The 21,434-nt window shown below is 39.7% G+C and overlaps 1 protein-coding gene across 2 annotated transcripts in view; it reads right to left on the bottom strand.

Moving 5' to 3' along the window:
• TCP11 (t-complex 11) overlaps positions 1–21,434 on the bottom strand; it is a 29,379-nt gene that overhangs the window by 7,485 nt on the left and 460 nt on the right. Inside the window, exons 2-3 of one of the 2 annotated variants that reach the window (XM_004267695.3) lie at positions 18,837–18,933; positions 13,902–14,022 (exon numbers count right to left, since the gene is read on the bottom strand). In XM_004267695.3, the coding sequence (XP_004267743.1) occupies positions 13,902–14,022; positions 18,837–18,933 (218 nt within the window). Of the gene's footprint in view, positions 1–12,786; positions 13,091–13,901; positions 14,026–18,836; positions 18,934–21,434 lie in introns of those variants that run through there. The other variant, XM_049693750.1, reaches the window with a different exon arrangement.

Raw genomic sequence — 21,434 nt, forward strand, 5'->3', positions numbered from 1 at the left:
GCACCTCAATACATAAGGCAACTGCTAACAGCTATAAAAGAGGAAATCGACAGTAACACAGTAATAGTGGGGGACTTCTAACACCTCACTTATACCAATGGACAGATCATCCAAACAGACAATTAATAAGGAAACACAGCTTTAAATGACACAATAGACCAGATTGATTTAATTGATATTTATAGGACATTCCATCCAAAAACAGCACATTACACTTTCTTCTCAAGTGCGTACAGAACATTCACTAGGATAGATCACATCTTGGGTCACATCAAGCCTCAGTAGATTTAAGAAAATTGAAATCATATCAAGCATCTTTTCTGACCACAACACTATGAGATTAGAAACCAATTACAGAGAAAAAAACGTAAAAAACACAAACAGTACGTTACTAAATAACCATGAGATCACTGAAGAAATCAAAAAATACCTAGAGACAAATTACAATGAAAACACAATGATCCAAAACCTATGGGATGCAGCAAAAGCAGTTCTAAGAGGGAAGTTTATAGCAATATAAGCCTACCTCAAGAAACAAGAAAAATCTCAAACAATCTAACTTTACACCTAAAGGAACTAGAGAAAGAAGAACAAACAAAACCCAAAGTTAGCAGAAGGAAAGAAATCATAAAGATCAGAGCAGAAATAAATGAAATAGAAACAAAGAAAACAATAGCAAAGATCAATAAAACTAAAAGCTGGTTCTTTGAGAAGATAAACAAAATTGATAAACCATTAGCCAGACTCATCAAGAAAAAGAGGTAGAGGACTCAAATAAAATTAGAAATGAAAAGGGAGAAGTTACAACAGACACTGCAGAAATACAAAGCATCCTAAGAGACTACTAAAAGCAACTCTATGCCAATAAAATGGACAACCTGGAAGAAATGGACAAATTCTTAGAAAGATATAACCTTCCAAGACTGAACCAGGAAGAAATAGAAAATACGAACAGACCAATCACAAGCACTGAAATTGAAACACTGATTAAAAATCTTCCAACAAACAAAAGTCCAGGACCAGATGGCTTCACAGGTGAATTCTATCAAACATTTAGAGAAGAGCTAACACCTATCCTTCTCAAACTCTTCCAAAAAATTGCAGAGGAAGGAACACTCCCAAACTCATTCTATGAGGCCACCATCACCCAGATACCAAAACCAGACAAATATACTACAAAAAAAGAAAATTACAGATCAATATCACTGATGAATATAGATGCAAAAATCCTCAACAAAATACTAGCAAACAGAATCCAAGAACCCATTAAAAGGATCATACACCATGATCAAGTGGGATTTATCCCAGGGATGCAAGGATTCTTCAATATATGCAAATCAATCAATGTGATACACCATAATAACAAATTGAAGAAGAAAAAACATATGATCATCTGAATAGATGCAGAAAAAGCTTCTGACAAAATTCAACACCCATTTATGATAAAAACTCTCCAGAAAGTGGGCACAGAGGGAACCTACCTCAACATAATAAAGGCCATATATGACAAACCCACAGTAAACATCATTCTCAATGGTGAAAAACTGAAAGCACTTCCTCCAAGATCAGGAACAAGAAAAGGATATCCACTCTCACCACTATTATTCAACATAGTTTTGGAAGTCCTAACCACAGCAATCAGAGAAGAAAAAGAAATAAAAGGAATACAAATTGGAAAAGAAGAAGTAAAACTGTCACTGTTTGCAGATGACATGATACTATATATAGAGATTCCTAAAGATGCCACCAAAAAACTACTAGAGCTAATCAATGAATTTGGTAAAGTAGCAGGATACAAAATCAATGCACAGAAGTATCCTGCATTCCTATACACTAATGATGACAAATCTGAAAAAGAAATTAAGGAAACACTCCCATTTACCATTGCAACAAAAAGAATAAAACACCTAGGAATAAACCTACCTAGGGAGACAAAAGACCTGTATGCAGAAAACTATAAGACACTGATGAAAGAAATTAAAGATGATACAAACAGATGGAGAGATATACCATGTTCTTGGATTGGAAGAATCAATATCGTGAAAATGACTATATTACACAAAGCAATCTACAGATTCAATGCAATCCCTATCAAATTACCAATGGCATTTTTTACGGAACTAGAACAAAAAATCTTAAAATTTGTATGGAGACACAAAGGACCCCGAATAGCCAAAGCATTCTTGAGGGAAAAAAACGGAGCTGGAGGAATCAGATTCCCTGACTTCAGACTATACTACAAAGCTACAGTAATCAAGACAATATGGTACTGGCACAAAAACAGAAATATAGATCAATGGAACAGGATAGAAAGCCCAGAGATAAACCCACACACCTATGGTCAACTAATCTATGACAAAGGAGGCAAGGATATACAATGGAGAAAAGACAGTCTCTTGAATAAGTGTTGCTGGGAAAACTGGACAGCTACATGTAAAAGAATGAAATTAGAACACTCCCTAACACCATACACAAAAAAATACTCAAAATGGATTAGAGACCTAAATGTAAGACTGGACACTATAAAGCTCTTAGAGGAAAACATAGGAAGGACACTCTTTGACATAAATCACAGAAAGATCTTTTTTGATCCACCTTCTAGAGTAATGGAAATAAAACCAAAATAAACAAATGGGACCTAATGAAACTTAAAAGCTTTTGCAAAGCAAAGGAAACTACAAACAAGACGAAAAGATACCCCTCAGAATGGAAGAAAATATTTGCAAATGAATCAACAAAGGATTAATCTCTGAAATATATAAACAGCTCATGCAGCTCAATATTATAAAAACAAACAACCCAATCCAAAAATGGGCAGAAGACCTAAATAGACATTCTTCCAAAGAAGACATACAGATGGCCAAGAAGCACATGAAAAGCCACTCAACATCACTAATTATTAGCGAAATGCAAATCAAAACTACAATGAGGTATTACCTCACACCAGTTAGAATGGGCATCATCAGAAAATCTACAAACAACAAATGCTGGAGAGGGTGTGGAGAGAAGGGAACCCTCTTGCACTGTTGGTGGGAATGTAAATTGATACAGCCATGATGGAGAACAGTATGGAGGTTCCTTAAAAAACTAAAAATAGAGCTACCATATGACCCAGCAATCCCACTACTGCGCATATACCCTGAGAAAACTATAATTCAAAGAGATACATGCACCCCAATATTCACTGCAGCTCTATTTACAATAGCCAGGTCATGGAAGCAACCTAAATGCCCATCGACAGACAAATAGATAAAGAAGATGTGGTAGATATATACAATGGAATAGTACTCAGCCATAAAAAGGAAGGGAATTGGGTCATATGCAGAGACGTGATGAACCTATAGAATGTCATACAGAGTGAAGTCAGAAGGAGAAAAACAAATATCATGTGTTAGCTCATATATGTGGAACCTAGAAAAATGGTACAGATGAAACAGTTTGCAGGGCAGACACTGAGACACAGATGTAGAGAACAAACGTATGGACACTAAGGGCTAAAGTGGCGGGTGGTGGTGGTGGTGGTGTGATGAATTGGGAGATTGGGATTGACATGTGTACACTGACGTGTGTAAAATGGATGACTAATAAGAACGTGCTGTATAAAAAATAAATTAAAAAAAACCTTGGAGTATAAAATTTAAAAAAAAAGTCCCTTGAAATAGACTATTAACCCAAAAACATAAGTCCCCTGTGGACAGAGACTCTCTTATTCATCTCTGTGGCTCTGTAACATCTAGACATTGGTGGTGGTGAGGGATAGGGTTGTTTAACTTAATGAAACACTGTGTTGCCACAGCAAGATCCCAACTGTTTAGCTTCATCTTAAACAAATAAAAGTTGCTCCATACTATCCATTTAAATGACAAACTATGCCAGTTATCCACTTGGAGCCTCTCAGTTCCAAATCTGCCCATCAGTGCCTACTCTGAGAAAATGGTGCTGGGCCCTTTAAATATTTTTCCTTTGCTGGCTGGCACAATGTTAAGTTCTGCCAGTAGAGGGTGCTAAAGAGACAATGCAAGAGGAAGCCTCTTCCTTCCTGGCTCTGGTGTGCTCCTGCCAGCAAGCTCCTGCAGCACAGCAGCTTCTCTTTGTTCGAATTACTATGTGGTTTCTTTTGCCTGATTGGACCCTGACTGATACAAAATCTGTACCATGAGTGAGGTTTGAACTCAAATGGCCACATGTCCATTGGATTTGATGAGCAGAAAGTAGGAAGTACCTTAGATGCCTTAGAAAAACATGCAAACTAGAGGATGGCAGATAATCCCTACAAGAATTGGGCAGCTGGTGACCTCAGTGCAGTTGCTAGAGTTTCAGTGGTCTGAGCTTGTCAAGCTTTCCACTCCAAGATGAAAAGTAAGTTGCTGTACCTCAAACCACCCATCATGAAAAAAGGCACAACACTTGTAGGACTTTGTGGATGTGATAGGCAACATACACCACATCTGAGATTGCTACTGTGACACTCATTTAGAGTCACTCACGAGGTTGCCAATTTCAAGTGGAACCAAGTAAGACTAGGCTCTGCAGCAAGTTCAGGCTGCTATACAAGTGACTCTACCATTTAGGCCTGATCCAGCAGACTCAATGATACTTGAAGTGCCCATGGCAAGTAAGGATGCTGTCCAGAGCCCTGGCAAACACCAACAGGAACATCACAGCACAGACTTCTAGGATTTGGGAGCAAATCTATGCCCTCTTCTGCAGATAACTATTTGCCTTTTGAGAAACAGTTTCTGGCTTGTGCCTGACCCTTGGCAGAAAGTAAACACCACACCACAGGACACTGGGTGACCATGTGGCCTGAGATTCCCACCAGGAACTCGGTGTTGTCTGACCTACCTAGCCACAAGACTGGACATGCACCACAGCAATCTATCATCAGATGAAAATGACCCATAAGAGACCAAGCATATCCAGGTACAAGGACAGACATACAGACCAGATTAGAATAGACGGCCCAGAAATAAAACCTGGACATATGGTCAAATGATTTTTGAGAACAACGCCAAGACCATTCAATGGGGAAAGGACAGTCTTTTCAACAAATGGTACTGGGGAAACTGGATATCCACATGCAAAAGAATGAAGTTGGGGCTTCCCTGGTGGCGCAGTGGTTGAGAGTCCACCTGCCGATGCAGGGGACACGGGTTCATGCCCTGGTCCAGGAGGATCCCACATGCCGCGGAGCGGCTGGGCCCGTGAGCCATGGCTGCTGAGCCTGCGCATCCGGAGCCTGTGCTCTGCAACAGGAGAGGCCACAACAGTGAGAGGCCTGCGTACCACAAAAAAAAAAAAAGAAGAAGAAGGATGAAGTTGAACCTTACCTACACCAGATAAAAAATTAACTCAAAATGGGTGGAAGACCTAACATAAGAGCTAAAATTCTGAAATTCTCAGAAGAAAATAGGAGTAAATCTTCATAATCTTGGATTTCATAAGATATGACACCAAAAGCAGAAGCAACCATAGACTGGATAAATGGCGCTTCATTAAAATTAAAACTTTTGTGCATCAAGGTACATTATCAAGAAAGTGAAAAAACTACCCACAGAATGGAAGACAACATCTGCAAATCATTTATCAGACAAGGGTCAACTATCCAGAATGTTTAAGGAACTCTTACAACTCAACAACAAAAAGACAGCTCAATTTTAAAATGGGCAAAGGACTTGAGTAAATATTTCTCCAAAGATGACGCAGAAGAGGGCATCAAGCACATGAAGATGCTCAACACCATTAGCCACTAGGGAAATGCAAATCAAAACCACATTAAGATTCCACTTCATGCAGGCTGTGCCATGGGAAGATCTATATTTTTTTTAAAAAAGGAAAATAAATGTTGAAAAATAAGTGAAAATGTGGAGAAATTGGAATACTCATACATTTCTGGTGGGAATGTAAAATGGTAAGTCACTGTGGAAAACAGTTTAGTGATTTCTCAATAAATTAAATATAGAATTATCACATGATTCAGCAATTCCACTCCAGGGTATATATTCCAAAGACTGGAAAAGAGATGTTCAAACAAAGACTTGTACACAAATGTTCATAGCATCACTACTCCCAATAGCAAAAACGTGAAAACACAAATGTCCATCAACAGATGAATGGGGACTTCCCTGGTGGTCCAGTGGCTAAGACTCCGTGCTCCCAATGCAGGGGGCCTGGGTTCAATCCCTGGTCAGGAAACTAGATCCCACATGCTGCAACTAAGAGTCCACATGTCACAACTAAAAAAAGATCCCGAAGAGAATAGAAAGCCCAGAGATAAACCCATGCACATATGATCACCTCATCTTTGACAAAGGAGGCAAGAATATACAATGGAGGAAAAACAGCCTCTTCAGTAAGTGGTGCTGGGAAAAATTGATAGATACATGTAAAAGAATGAAATTAGAACACACCCTAACACCAAACACAAAAATAAACTCAAAATGGATTAAAGACCTAAATGTAAGGCCGGACACTATAAAACTCTTAGAGGAAAATATAGGCAGAACCCTCTATGACATAAATCACAGCAAGATCCTTTTTGACCCACCTCCCAGAGAAAGGGAAATGAAAACAAAAATAAACAAATGGGACCTAATGAAACTTAAAAGCTTTTGCACAGCAAAGGAAACCATAAACAAGACAAGAGGACAGCCCTCAGAATGGGAGAAAATATTTGCAAACGAAGCAACTGATAAGGATTAATCTCCAAAATATACAAGCAGCCCATGCAGCTCAATACCACAAAAACAAACAACCCAATTCAAAAATGGGCAGAAGACCTAAATAGACATTTCTCCAAAGAAGACATACAGATGGCCAACAAATGCATGAAAAAATGCTCAACATCATTAATCATTAGAGAAATGCAAATCAAAACCACAATGAGGTATCACCTCACACCAGTCAGAATGGCCATCATCAAAATATCTACAAACAATAAATGCTGGAGAGAGTGTGGAGAAAAGGGAACCCTCCTACCCTGTTGGTGGGAATGTAAATTCATAGAGCCACTGTAGAGAACAGTATGGAGGTTCCTTGAAAAACTATAATAGAACTACCATATGACCCCTGAGAAAACCATAATTCAAAAAGACACATGCACCCCAATGTTCATTGCAGCACTATTTACAATAGCCAGGTCATGGAAGCAACCTAAATGCCCACTGACAGATGAATGGATAAAGAAGATGTGGTGGCAGATGAATAATCCCCAGTATATCTGCCACCAGCTTTTATGGCCCCAGTATGAGCCACAGCCAACCCCACCTCCCCAGGAGACCCTCCAAGACCATCAGTCTTTTCAAGCTAATTGCTGAATCCGAAGCTGTGTAGAGAGGACCTGTGTTTTGTACTTCTAACATCCTTTGATGGACCAGCTTCCAGCTTTAAGTCAAATAGCTTTAGAGTTTAGCCCTAAGAGTGATTAAGAATCCGCCTGCCAATGCAGGGGACATGGGTTTGAGCCCTGCTCTGGGAAGATCCCACATGCCGTGGAGCAGCTAAGCCCGTGTGCCACAACTATTGATCCTGCACTCTGGAGCCCGTGAGCCACAACTGCTGAAGCCCGCGCACCTAGAGCCCATGCTCCGCAACAAGAGAGGCCACCACAGTGAGAGGCCTGCGCACTGCAGCAAGGAGTGGCCCCCGCTTGCCACAACTAGAGAAAACCTGCATGCAGCAACGAAGACCCAATGCAGGCAAAAATAAGTAAATAAATAAATAAATTTATATAAAAAAAAAGAAGATGTGGAACATATATATAATGGAATATTACTCAGCCATAAAAAGGAAGAAATTGGGTCATTTGTAGAGACGTGGATGGATCTAGAGACTGTCATACAGAGTGAAGTAAGTCAGAAAGAGAAAAACAAATATCGTATATTAACGCATATATGTGGAAACTGGAAAAATGGTACAGATGAACCGGTTTGCAGGGCAGAAATAGAGACACAGATATAGAGAACAAACGTATGGACACCAAGGGGGGAAAGCGGTGGGGAGCGGTGGTGGTATGATGAATTGGGCGATTGGGATTGACATATATACACTAATATGTATAAAATGGATAACTAATAAGAACCTACTGTATAAAAAATAAATAAAATAAAATTCAAAAAATAAATAAAAGGAAAGTGGATCAAAAAAAAATCTAGAAACAATAAATGCTGCAGAGGGTGTGGAGAAAAGGGAACCCTCCTGCACTGTTGGTGGGAATGTAAATTGATACAGCCACTACGGAGAACAGTATGGAGGTTCCTTGTAAAACTAAAAATAGAGCTACCATATGACCCAGCAATCCCACTACTGGGCATACACACTGAGAAAACCATAATTCAAAAAGATATATGCACCACAATGTACACTGCAGCTCTATTTACAATAGCCAGGACATCGAAACAACCTAAATGTCCATCAACAGATGAATGGATAAAGAAGATGTGGCACATATATACAATGGAATATTACTCAACCATAAAAAGGAACGAAACTGAGTTATTTGTAGTGAGCTGGATGGACCTAGAATCTGTCATACAGAGTGAAGTAAGTCAGAAAGAGAAAAACAAATACCGTATGCTAACACATACATATGGAATTTTTAAAAAAGCAGCACTGATGAACCTAGTGGCGGGGCAGGAATAAAGACACAGACGTAGAGAATGGATTTGAGGGCATGGGGGGGAAGGGGAAGCTGGGATTAAGTGAGACAGTAGCACTGACATATATATACTACCAAATGTAAAATGGATGGCTAGTGGGAAGCTGCTGCATAGCACAAGGAGATCAACTTGATGCTCTGTGACAACCTAGAGGGATGGGATAGGGAGAGTGGGAGGGAGCCTCAAGAGGAAGGGGGTATGGGGATATATGTATACATATAGCTGATTCACTTTGTTATACAGCAGAAACTAACACAACCTTGTAAAGCATTTATACTCCAATAAAGATGTGAAAAAAAAAAAAATCCCACATGCTGCAACTGAAGATGCTGCACACTGCAACTAAGACGTGATGTGGCCAAAACCAAAGCAAAACAACAAATGAATAGATAAACAAAATGTGGTATATCCATACAATGGAATATTTTCAGCCATAAAAAGGGATGAAGTTCTGCCACACTGCAATGTGGATGAACCTTGAAAACATGCTAAGTAAAATTTGCCATATGTAAAAGGACAAATGTTGTATGATTCCACTTATATGAGGAATCTAGAGTAGTCAAATTCCTAGAGACAGAAGGTAATATAGAGGTTACCAGGCACGGGTGGAAAAGGGGTCTGAAGAGTTACTGTTTAATGGGTAGAGTTTCTGTTTGGGAAGATGAAACGTACTGGAAATGGATAGTGGTGATGACTGCACAACATTGTGAATGTACTTAATGCCACTGAATTGTAACACTTAACATTATTAAAACGGTAAAAATTTTGTTTATCATAATAAAAAAATCCTAAAAAGCACAAACAACTAAGTTGGTAATGTGGCACCATTCCCCAGGGAGGATCAGCCAGCCACCTTGTAGCGGATGATTTCTTTGGATCTCTTCCTTCGCGGAGGGGGCAGAGATTCACCCTCAATGGAATAGACGCATTCTGAATATGGAGCTGTCTTCCCTGTCTGCACTACTTCTGTTAGCACCAACATCCATATACTCACAAAATTTCACAGAATGCCTTATCCTCTGTCCTGGGTCCTGGTATGCCCCACAGCATTGCATCTAATCAAGGAACTCATTTTACAGCCAAGAAAGTACAGCAACGGGTTCATACCCACATACCCCTCACGGAGAGTCGACTGGTCTTAACTGAAAAGTGGAATGGCTTATTGAAGACTCAGTTACAGCATTAGTTGAGAGATAATATCCTGAAAGGAAGAGGTTCTGTCTTATAAGATGCAATATATACTTTGAATCAAAACCATTATGCAGTGCTATTCCCTAAAGCCAGAATACATGGTCCCAGGAATCAAGGGGTGGAAGTAGGACTGGTTCCTCTCACCATTATATCTAATAACCTACTTGCAGAATTTTTATTTCCCCTCCTGCCAACTTTGGGCTCTGCTGATTTGGGAGGAATGCTTACATTGGTTCCAATGAATTAGAAGATGAGACTACCCCCCTGGTCATTTTGGGCTCCCTATACCACTGAACCAACAAGGTAAAAAAGGAGTTCCTCTATGGACTAGAGTAATTGATCCTGAGTACTAAGGAGAAACTGGGTTGCTGCTACACAATGGGAACAAGAAGGACTGTGTCTGGAACCCAGAAGATTCTAAGGTACCTTTTGATACTTCCATACCCAATAATATAAGTCAAGGGAAAAACACAACATACAAACAACAAAAGCAAAATGCCCAAGGACTCAGACTCTTTGGCAATGAAGGTTTGAGTCACTCCATCAGATAAAGAACCCCAGCAGCTAAGGACAAGGGAAATATGGAATGACTAGTAAAATGAAGCCACAGATACCAACTACAGCCTCAGGACCAATTACAGAAATGAAGACCATACATTTTCTCTTTGCTTGTTATAAGCATGGCTTTATTTGTATATGCTAACAATTTTCTTCTCTCTCCTTCCCATTATTTTTTTTTTTAATTTTTATTTTATATTGGAGTATAGTTGATTTACACGTTTTGTCAGTTTCAGGTGTACAGCAAAGTGATTCAGTTATACATATATCTTTTTCAGATTCCTTTCCCATTTAGGTTATTACAGAATAATTGAGTAGAGTTCTCTGTGCTATACAGTAGGTCCTTGATGATTATCTGTTTTATATATAGTAGTGTGTATACGTTGCTGCAAATGGCATTATTTCATTCTTTATTTATGGCTGAGTAATATTCTATTGTATATGTGTACCATATCTTCTTTATCCATTCATCTGTCTATGGACATTAAGGTTGCTTCCAGGTCCTGGCTATTGTAAATAGTGCTGCAGTGAACATTTGGGGTGCACGTATCTTTTGAATTATGGTTTTCTCTGGATATATGCCCAGGAGTGGGATTGCAGAATCATATGATAGCTCTATTTTTAGTTTTTTAAGGAACCTCCATTATTATTTTATAGACAGGTTGTTGGAAGTTAAATTTTACAGTTTAGCCTGTAGGTAATAGAATATTCAGTGAGACTATGACCAAATATGAGGTATATCATAGACAGCAACAGTTATAACTATTGGGAATGTGAGTTTCCTCATTTGGGGAAAAGGATAAGAACTTGTAAGACATATAGCTATGCCTTTTTTTTTTTTTTTTGCAGTACGCGGGTCTCTCACTGTTGTGGCCTCTCCCGTTGCAGAGCACAGGCTCCGGACGCGCAGGCTCAGCGGCCATGGCTCATGGGCCCAGCCGCTCCGCAGCACGTGGGATCTTCCCGGACCGGGGCACAAACCCGTGTCCCCTGCATCGGCAGGCGAACTCTTAACCACTGCGCCACCATAGCCCTAGCTATGTCTTTTGTCTTTTCTTTTTCTTTTTTCGGCCACGCTGCACGGCTTGTGGGATCTTAGTTCCCTGACCAGGAACTGAACCTGGGTCCACGGCAGTGAAAGCATGGAGTCCTAACTACTGGATGGCCAGGGAATTTCCTGGATAGCTATGTCTTATTAGGTAAAAATAGAATTGTTTTCAGAAATTTGAGTGTTTATAGAAGGGTACATATGGAAGCTGAGTAGCCAAAGGAATGGAATGCAACATTTATCAATTTACTGCCTCTCAAATCCTCTCCAAATCCATCCTTTTCTTCTCTGAGAAAATGGAGTAAGTCCTTTAAATATTTTTCCTTTATCAGATGGCACAATTTTAAGCTTCCTCTGTAGATGGCACTGTTTTTGAGGGGGGAGGGTATAGTTGATTTACAATGTTGTGTTAGTTTCTGGTATACAGCAAAGTGATCCAGATTATATCTATATAGATACATATAATGAAATTGTTTTTCATATTCTTCTTCATTATGGTTTATTACAGGATATTGAATACAGTTCTCTCTGCTATACAGTAGGACCTGTTGTTTATCTATTTTACACACAGTAGTTTTTATATCTGCTAATCCCAAACTCCTAATTTATCCCTGCCCTCACCCTTTCCCCTTTGGTAATCATAAGTTCGTTTTCTCTGTGAGTCTGTTTGGCAAATAAGTTCATTTGTATCATACTTTAGATTACACATATAAATGAGATCACCTGATATTTGTCTTTCTCTGTCTGACTTACTTCACTTAGTATGACAGTATGATATAATCTTTAGGTCCATGCATGTTGCTGCAAATGGCATTATTTCATTCTTTTTTACGGCTGAGCAATATTCTACTATGTATATGGACCCCATCTTCTTTATCTATTCATCTGTACATGGACATTTAGGTTGCTTTCATGTCTTGGCTACTGTAAATAGTGCTGCTATGAACACTGGGGTGCATGTAAGATGGTTATTAATTGGTTTTCTGTTATCATAAGTTAACCATAACCTTTGAGACTTAAAACAGTATATACGTTTGTCATCTCACAGTTTCTGTGGGTCAAGAGTCCAGAAAGTTTAACCAGATCCTCTGTTCAGGATCTCACAAGGTTGCAACCAAGGTGTTGGCTGGGCTGTGTTCTCATTTGGAAACCTGACTGGGGAAGAATGTTTCCAAGCTCATTCAAATTGTTGACAGAATTCACTTCCTTACAGCTGTATACTTGAAGGCCCCAGCTTCTTACTGGCTGTTTGTTGGATGCTGCCCTCAGGTCCTAGAGGCCACCTGCATTTCCTTGCCATGTGGCCCTCTCCATATGCAGGTCACAACATACCTGTTTGCTTTTTCTTTTTTTTTAAACAATTTTTTTAAACTTATTTATTTTTGGCTGTGTTGGGTCTTCATTGCTGCACGTGGGCTTTCTCTAGTTGTGGCGAGCGGGGGCTACTCTTCATTGTGGTGCGCAGGCTTCTCATTGCAGTGGCTTCTCTTGTTGCAGAGTACAGGCTCTAGGCATGCAGGCTTCAGTAGTTGTGGCTTGCAGGCTCTAGAGTGCAGGCTCAGCAGTTGTGGCACACGGGCTTAGTGGCTCCGCGGCATGTGGGATCTTCCCAGACCAGGGCTCGAACTTGTGTCCCCTGTATTGGCAGGCAGATTCTTAACCACTGCGCCTCCAGGGAAGTCCCTACCTGTTTGCTTTTTCAAGGCCAGCTGGAAAGTCTCTCTCTCCAGCCTGCTAAGATAAAGTCTTACATAATGAAATGTAATCCTGGGAGTAATATCCCATCACCTTTGCCATATTCTATTGATTAAAAGCAAGTTATAGATCTCATCCACACTCAGGGAGAGAGGATTATACAAGGGCATGGATCACTGGGGGTCACCTTAGGGTGTATCCACCACATACTAGAAAGACATTGCAAAAGGCAAGAGCTTTTCTTCCTGGTTCTGGAATGCTCACATGGCAGGTTCCTACAGTACACGTGGCTCTGCAGGCAGCTGGCTCCTACAGCTGAGAGGCTTCTCTAGTGCTGGACTCTGTAGGGAAAGTGGCTGCTGCTCCAGGGCCAGCTCCTGCAGTACACAGCGGTCAGCAGCACACACAGGCCAGCAACCTCCCCTGGCACAGACATGCCCTCAAATGAGGAACTGGGTCCTTGGGTTTTCCCCAGCCCCTGGGGATGAGAAAGGATTCTCCTTATGTCTGATATTCCAGTAGAGTTTTCTTTGCTTCTTACTAGCCCAAAGCCTTCATTTCTCCAATTCCCTGTTATAATAATTTTTATATTAAAACTTCTTTGTTGAAATTACTGTGTGATTTCTGTCTATTGATTAGACTCTGACTGATTCATGGACCATGTTCAGTTAGGATTTGCTAGCCACTGACATTCCAGTGAGCGGGGGCTGTCTAGGAACTTTACATCTACAAATGAAAGGTTCGTCACTCACCTCTTTAATTTCTTTTAGGAGTTCAAGAGCACAGCTGAAGTCTGGAGGAGTAGCTAATAATTGCTCTTCCAGATGATCCCAAAAGGCATTGTGCATTGTCTCCTTGACCCTGCCTTCCAGACTGTAAGAAGGTTAAATGAACAAATTACTTTCTCTACTCAAAAACTGCCAAAAGGTCATTATCTCCTAAGCCCCAAACAGTGTTTGATATGATAAAAGACCATTATACAGACAGGGAAAGGCCAGGAACTATGTTTGGACGGTAGCAGAGCTAAATAAGCTGGGGTTAAACTTGGATGTCAGGGCACCAGCACAACCTCTCAGAAGGGCTCCTTGTGGTTCCAGCACAGCCCACCCTCTGCAGTAGGAAGAACCCTGAATAGAGATCGGGCTGAACTTTAGCACTGATTTTGCATTTAGCTTAGAAAAGATGTGACTTAGTTTCCCTTTATGTACACATATAGCAATGAACTAAATGATCTTTCACTTTCTTATAGACCTAAAATCTAGGAAAGGATTTTCATTCTTTGATAACACCTGAATAACTATAGATACTTCCAAATCAGCAGGTCTAAAATTGAATTCACTATCTTCCCCTTCCAAACCTCTTCCTCCTGTATTCCCAATTTCAATGGCACTACCATGTAGCCAGTCATGGAAGCCAGAAATATCCGTCTTTTTCCCCCCACTCAAAAAAAAAAAGGGACTTCCCTGGTGGCACAATAGGTAAGAATCTGCCTGCCAATGCAGCGGACATAGGTTCGAGCCCTAGTCCAGGAAGATCCCACATGCCGCAGAGCAACTAAGCCCACGCGCCACAACTACTGAGCCTGTGCTCTAAAGCCTGTGAGCTACAACTACTGAGCCCGCATACTGCAACTACTGAAGCCCACATGCCTAGAGCCCATGCTCCACAAGAAGAGAAGCCACCGCACTGAGAAGCCCACGCACCGCAACAAAGAGCAGCCCCCAATAGCCAACTAGAGAAAGCCAACGCACAGCAACGAAGACCCAATGCAGCCAAAAATAAATAAATAAATAATTTTTTAAAACAAACAAGCAAACAAACAAAAACCAGAAGCAAAGGTAATTCAATTAGAAAGGATAGTCTTTTCAACAAATGGTACTGGAACAACTGGACATCCACATGCAAAAAAATGAATCTAGATACAGATCTTACACCTTCCACAAATAGATCATAGACCTAAATGTAAAACATAAAACTCTAAAACTTCTAGAAGATAACAGGAGAAATCTAGGTGACCTTGGGTTTGGCAACGACCTTTTAGATACAACACCAAAAGAAAGATCCATGAAAGAAAAAATTGGTAAGTTGGGCTTCATTAAAATTAAGAACTGCTCTGTGAGAGACAAGAGAATGAAAAGGCAAGCTCCAATCTTAGCAAAGCACATATCTGATAAAGAACTAGTATCCAAAATATACAAAGAACTCTTAAAATTCAACAATAAAACAACCCAATTTTAAAACAGGGAAAGGTCTGAACTGACACCTCACCAAAGTATTGATATATATACAGATGGCATATAAGCATATGAAAAGATGCTCAACCTCACATCTCATTAGGGAATTGTAAATTAAAGTAACAATGAGATACCACTACACACCTATTAGAATAGCCAAAATCCAAAACACTGAGAATACCAAATGCTGACAAGGACGGGGAGCAACAGGAACTCTCATTCATTGCTGGTGGGAATGCAAAGTGTTAAGACCTGTCACTCTGGAAGATGGTTCCACAGTTTCTATCAAAATTAAACATACTCTTTCCATACAATCCAACAATAGTGCTCCCTGGTATTTACTCAAATGAGTTGAAAGCTTATGTCCACACAAAAACCTGCACATGGACATTTATAGCAGCTTTATTCATAAATGCCAAAACTTGGAAGCAACCAAGAGGTCAATACTAAAAAGAAATGCACTATCCAGCCCTCAAAAGACATGGAGGAACCTTAAATGCATATTGCTAATTGAAAGAATCCAATCTGAAAAGGCTACATACTATATGATTCCAACTATAAGAAATTCAGAAAAACCTATGGAGACTGTAAAAAGATCAGTGGTTGCCAAGGGTTTCAGAGTGAGGGAGGGAAGAACCAATAGGTCGAACACAGGGGATTTTTAGGGCAGTGAAATTACTCTGTGTGATACAGAAATGGTGAATACATGTCATTATACATTTTTCAAAACCCACAGAATATACAACACGAAAAGTGAACACCTGTGTAAACTTGAGTTAATAATAATGAATTAATACTGGATCATCAATTGTAACAAATATACCACATTAATATAAAATACAAATAATAGAGGAAACTGTGTGCAGGAGAAAAGGGGGAATGTAAGAACTCTATTTTCCATCATTTTTCTATAAAACTAAACTATGCTAAAAAATTGTCTATTAATATTTTAAAAGGAATTAATTTTCCTCTGACCTTTATTTAAATGATTTCTCTGACCTATAGAGTTAGACTAATAAGAAGAAAAAGAATCATTTGAAAATTCTGAGGCTGTACCTAGTCATTGCCAAATAGTGATTGGTTTTCTGGCATTAAACATCCCCCCTTAGTAATGCATGCTCCTTGTAAAACAAACAAAAGCAATACAAAGATGAATAAAACAAATATCAGAATTCCTCTCCCAACATACCAATCTCAATCAGCAGAGGTAACCAACTATAACCTAATAGTCTGTTGTGTACTGTAATTGTTCTTAAAGCTTTTCCCCTCACCCTATTTGTCCAATCCATCTTCCAAGTTCCATAAATTTTGCTTTTTAAATGTCTCTGGAATCCATCCCCTCCTACCATCATCTCTTACCTGGACTACTACATTAGGCCATTAACTGGTCCCTCTGTCTTCAGTCTTGTCCCTTTTTAATCTGTTCCCCACCAATTCATTCTAAAATCAATGATTTTTCTAAGATGCAACTCCAATCATGAGGTCATGCTCAAAGTCCTTTGGGGCTTCCCATCACCAGCAGTATAAACGGCTCACATGACCCTTCCTGATATTGCTCTACCTCCCTTTCAAATTTATCTCCTCCTACCTCATAATACCCTGTGCTCAATCACATCAAGATACTTGTTCAGTTCACACCATTGTGCCTCCAACATGATTCCTCTGCCAGGAGCATTCCTTCCCACCCAGACCACCTCTAAGACTCAAGTCATCATAGGCTAAATCTTCCTCCATAGGCAAATCTTCTCTGATCTTTAGGCAGCTGAGAACTTTCATTGAACTCTATTCACACAGCTCTGAGTGAACTTATCAGTCACTTTCTGTTATTCATCTGTCTCTCTTACAAAAGCTTCTTGACAGCAAAGACAGTGTCTTATTTATTTATAGCTGTAGCTACCTCTATCCCCAGAACTCAACATTTTTCCTGCCACATAATAAGAACTCAGCAAATGCCTGATGAATGAATGCCCAAACATGGGATTTCCCTTAGGAACCTACAATTGTAATTAACTTCATCCTATGAGCCCAAAGTAAAGCCAACTGCCAATAAGGAGTGACCTCAAACTCGATTTCAACCTTTTTCCTGATATAAATTTTGTATTACCTTACTTGAAAACCCAGCTCTGAATAGTACTGTTTCCCCTGCTTCATTTCTCCCTCTCTCATTTCCTCTACTCTTTTTTCCTCCTCTCCTGCCAGCAACAGAAACATCTAAGCAGTGAGAGAGATGCTAGAGGATCTGGGTTTTGGTGAAAACCTGTTCCCAGAGAAGCTGTGCTTGACATGGACATCTGCTGGCAAGAGCAGATCAGACCAGGAAGACCAGGGCAGCAACTTGTGGCAGAGAACAGCACTTTAGTAACAGAGTCCCTGAAGCTGACAAATAACAAAAACATTCAAGGAAATTGACTTATCACAAGCTGCCATCACATATCTGTCTGTTGGTGGGAAATCAGAACTGTTTTAAAATGTAAAATCTGACAATGAATTTACCCTCTTAACTGCCAATAAACCAGCAAGTCATACTCACGGAATGGTTCTTATTTATTGCAATGTCAATATAACTAAGAAGAATGAAAAATAAGACTTGATGGGGATGGGGGAGCATTCCTCATCAACAGGGTTCTGATCTTCATTCACAAATTAAGCTGATATATGAAGTGGGGAATGGGGGTGCGGGTGAGGAGTTGAGGGGGCAGTTGAAAACACCACAATGAGAAAATTGATCTTTTTATCTGTGCCTGTTTAAATCTGTGATCACATAGAGAGTAACTGATAAGACAGGAGCCATGTGGTAGGCAACCAATACCAATAAAATGACCCCAAAGATCTAGATCTCTGGTATTCACACCCTGGTGTAATCCTGTACCCTGGAGTGTGGCCTGGATTTATGGGTTCCTTTCTAGCAAACAGAATGTAGCAGAGGCCACGACGTCACTCCTGAGGTTAGGTAACAAAAAGACCGTGGTTTCTGTCTTGGGCACCATCTCTCACTCACTTACTCTCTCGCTTCCTCACCCTGGGTGAGGAAGCCACGTCCGTAATCCCTGACCCACAGAAACTGGGAGATAATGAACACTGTTTTAGCTGATGAGTTTTGGGGTAATTTGTCATGCAGCAATAGGTAGCTACTACACGCTAATTCCTCCCCATCTGTCAGAGAAGATCTGAAATCCACCCTAACTATTTTATTATTAAGTGGGGGTCCCAAAGTGAACATCCCAAAAATTGCTTGGGTTTATTCACTGGTTAAATAACATTTGCTTCTTGACCCTCTGATACTAATAATTATAATTTATTACTCTTCTGTTTCAGTTGCTGAGACCTCTAACGGCTTAGATTCAAGCACTGATTGTGTTATTAAATAAAAATGCTTTGAGTCTGGTCAGAATCCATTAGTGCTAAATGCCTATAACAGGATGAATAAAATGGGAAAATTAGAAGAGCCTGTACCTGCTTGGAGGCAAAACCTTCTCTTCCATGTGGAAATCATGATTCATCCCAATCTCCTTGCTCAGCTTGGAAACATCATTAACTGTATCTATCAGACCTGTGACAGAAAGAACATATGAGGTACACCTGAAACTAATGTTCTATGTCACTTATACCTCAACTGAAAAAAAAGAACTTATGGGGGACACCAGTGAACTCAAAGAAGTCTGAATTTCTATTTTATTCAGAGATTCACTCCACTGAGTAGGCTCCAAATTGAGATTCATCACAGTGACTTTATATACACTCATTCGACCATTCCAGTCAGTTATGTTTTCTGAACTCTAGGCCCCATGACAGAGCCTCTCAGTAGCCCAGCATGGGAGTAAGGGAGGACAAAGAAGCTATCTTATAAAAAAACAGAGTGAAACTGATTAAAAGCCTTTCTCTTAAGAAATAAAATAATGAAGTGGCAAAGAAATAATTTGTGATTTGCAAAACTAATGTTTATCTAAGGATATTACGATTCCACTCTCCTCTTCCTGCCTCTGATGGAAGTTAAATTCTCCACACAGAGGGTACTGAATGGCGTCAATCTCACTTGGTCTTCTAAAGTAGTTTCCAGAATTTAGGATTTCACAGACTAGTAAATATCCAAAAAGATTTTGAGCAACTGACGACAGCTTGCCAACTTTTTGTTCTGTCAGGTACGGATAGTATGAAATAAGCAAATAAAAAATCCACTGTAGGTACTTCCCTGGTGGAGCAGTGGTTAAGACTCTGTGCTCCCAATGCAGGGGGCCCTGGTTCAATCCCTCGTCAGGGAACTAGATCCCACATGTATGTCACAACTAAAAGTGTGCATGCCACAACTGAGGAGCTGGTGAGCTGCAACTAAGGAGCCCACAAGCCGCAACTAAGACCTGGTGCAACCAAGAAAAAAAAAAATCCACTCTACCACCACCAAAACCATTTCATAAAAGAAAAAGGATAGTTTAAACTCCCAAAAAGCGGAAAGGGAATACAGTCAGAAAAAAGACTAGTCCTGAAAATTGAATCAATTTAGCTTTAGGAAAAACTCATTACAATATCTTTATTTCATTTCACACAGTATGCTAAGAATTTTGTCACAAACCAGCTCTGGCATTTGGGAACCACTATTCTAAGTTCTTAGTACAGACCTACCTGATAGCATTCTTACATAATTGGCGTACATGGTAGTTATTATTACTTGGTATAAAAGAGCTGCACACAATAAATCATATTTTCTCACTCTCTTTCAATGAAGCTTCAAAATCTGTTCACAAAAAAGTATTAGGCTCCAAGATGTGGAGGGGATATAAATGAACTAAGATTGGCCATGAGTTGATAACTGTTGAAGTTGGGTGAGGAGTAAATGGGGGTTCATTATTCCAATCTCTCTACTTTTGTATATGTTTAAGTTTTCCATAAGCAAAAAGGTTTAAAAATGTAAAAAGGAAAAATTGCAGAAAAGAGGTTTCATAGGAGAATGGCTTTGTTCTTAGAAGAGACATGAAATACTTAGAGGTAAAGTCATGACTATAACTTCAAGAAAGAAAAAATACATACGTAAAATACAATAAGAGAAAAAAACAGTGTGGCAAATGTTAATGTGGGCATTCGTTGTTTTTTTTACTTTTCAACAGATTTTAAATATATCGAAATAAAAAGTTAAGGGTAAAAGGTGATTGTAAAATTTACCAAAAAGCCACCAGCAGTGTTTCCGTTTAGGTAAATGTAAAGGTGAACTGAACCTTAGGTGGACGGGAAGTTCCCTTTATTTTTACAGTCTCTCTGAAGTCTTCAGTTTGGGCCAAAATGGCAAAACACAGTCAAATATGCAAACAGACGTACTGCTAATTCAGTAATGCAAAATCAGAACAAAGAGAAAATCTTCAAAGGGAGATTGAGCTGCTTGTAGCAGCTTATTGAAGGACTGAGGAAAATACACAGAAACACTTCCCAATTACAACAAACCAAAGCTCATAGCCTGCTTTGACAAGATTGTTCTGTCGCTCAAAAGTACCATAGCACTATGCAACTCCTACAGCTGTAAAATTCAGGAACAGGGAGGGTTCAAAGAGAAATTAGAGGTAAAAAGTAACTAAAATGGATTTTTAAAACCCAGATCCCAAGGACAAAGACATTTTCAAGATAATTTGGTAACTTAACCAAGTCAACCTGATATATAAAATTTCGAAATTATTAAAAAAGAGGAGTTTGGTTATTCAGGTTAGGGAGTTGTATTGCCTAAATCAGGATTCCAAAGCACCCCATTTGCTGCTTTTCCTTAACCAGCAGCGACCCCGTGTGGCTACAAGAGAAAGAAATGCGATTGAATTTAAAGAATTTAACGCAGGTTGTTGCACGTGGACAGGCCTTCAGATTGATGACTGCTGAAATTGCCTGGTGATTATTACAAGGGAAATGCTGGATGAGTCCCAGTGAGATCAGACGTAAAGTGTGGAAGATACTTTGTGCCCCAATAAGAACTATAAAAGAACATCTCTTATAGTATGAGCTAAAGAGTATGAGGCCAGAGCAGCATTACTAATGCAGTCAACGAAGCACCGAGAGAACACAATGCCCATCTGGGAC

This window comes from Orcinus orca, chromosome 10 (assembly GCF_937001465.1).
Source record: "Orcinus orca chromosome 10, mOrcOrc1.1, whole genome shotgun sequence".
Lineage (NCBI taxonomy): Eukaryota > Metazoa > Chordata > Mammalia > Artiodactyla > Delphinidae > Orcinus > Orcinus orca.